The 764-nt window shown below is 36.1% G+C and overlaps 1 protein-coding gene across 1 annotated transcript in view; it reads right to left on the reverse strand.

Annotated features, from left to right (window-relative positions):
• The window catches only part of LOC123516917 (flotillin-1-like), a 24,639-nt gene extending 24,207 nt beyond the window's left edge, over nucleotides 1-432 (reverse strand). Inside the window, exon 1 of the mRNA XM_045276685.1 lies at nucleotides 261-432. Within this exon, the coding sequence (XP_045132620.1) occupies nucleotides 261-312 (52 nt within the window). The 5' untranslated portion in view covers nucleotides 313-432. The remainder of the gene's footprint in view (nucleotides 1-260) is intronic.
• Nucleotides 433-764: the final 332 nt, after the last annotated feature.

Here is a 764-nt window from a genome sequence, read left to right on the forward strand (position 1 = left end):
ATTTCTTCAAGACAAAGTTAATATGAAAAGAAATATCATCATGATCTTGACATTATATCCAAAAAGACAAATGTAGTACACAGTCTTGACATTAGCAATACAATTAAGACTACATGGTAAACGTAATTGTTACAAGTGTATTTTTCTTTGCCCGTTCTGTGCTGCTAATAATCTCATGTGCTATTAATAAATTGTGGTAAGCAAGCAGTACATTTGTGTTCATCTCAAGAAGTTACACAGAACATTTTAATAAAACTTACCTGACACCACTAAGACCTCACTGGGTCCACAAGTGAGAAATATGGGTATCATAATGTCAATTCACTGCCGTTAAGGGAAAATAGCGTTCACGTTATCCTCTATGTACGTGCCGTTCACACTACAGCAGCTTCTGCGTCATACTGAATCAAAACATCCTCCGCTAGTCAGCTATAGCCCGCAGCGGCTCCGCCCAGCATGAACCGTCCTATGTTTTCTGTTACGTACGTTTTCTCTGGTGGTCATGATCGTCTCTTGAAAGGGATAACTCGTCTATATATCCAGTATTTACAAAATAATTCAGAGAATACTGTCTGTTGTAGGTAAGTGCTATATTTCAGTCATCTGTTGCCTCCTATTGGTAGTCTCGTGCTGTTTCTATTCGTTATCATACAAATATCTTATCTGATGCACATATGTTGATTTGAGGATGAAATATTAATAAGTGTAGCATAGATTTACATTAACTGAAAAAATATTATATAAACAAATTCAGGGATACTTCA

Source organism: Portunus trituberculatus, chromosome 41 (assembly GCF_017591435.1).
Source record: "Portunus trituberculatus isolate SZX2019 chromosome 41, ASM1759143v1, whole genome shotgun sequence".
NCBI classification, from domain to species: Eukaryota; Metazoa; Arthropoda; class Malacostraca; order Decapoda; family Portunidae; genus Portunus; species Portunus trituberculatus.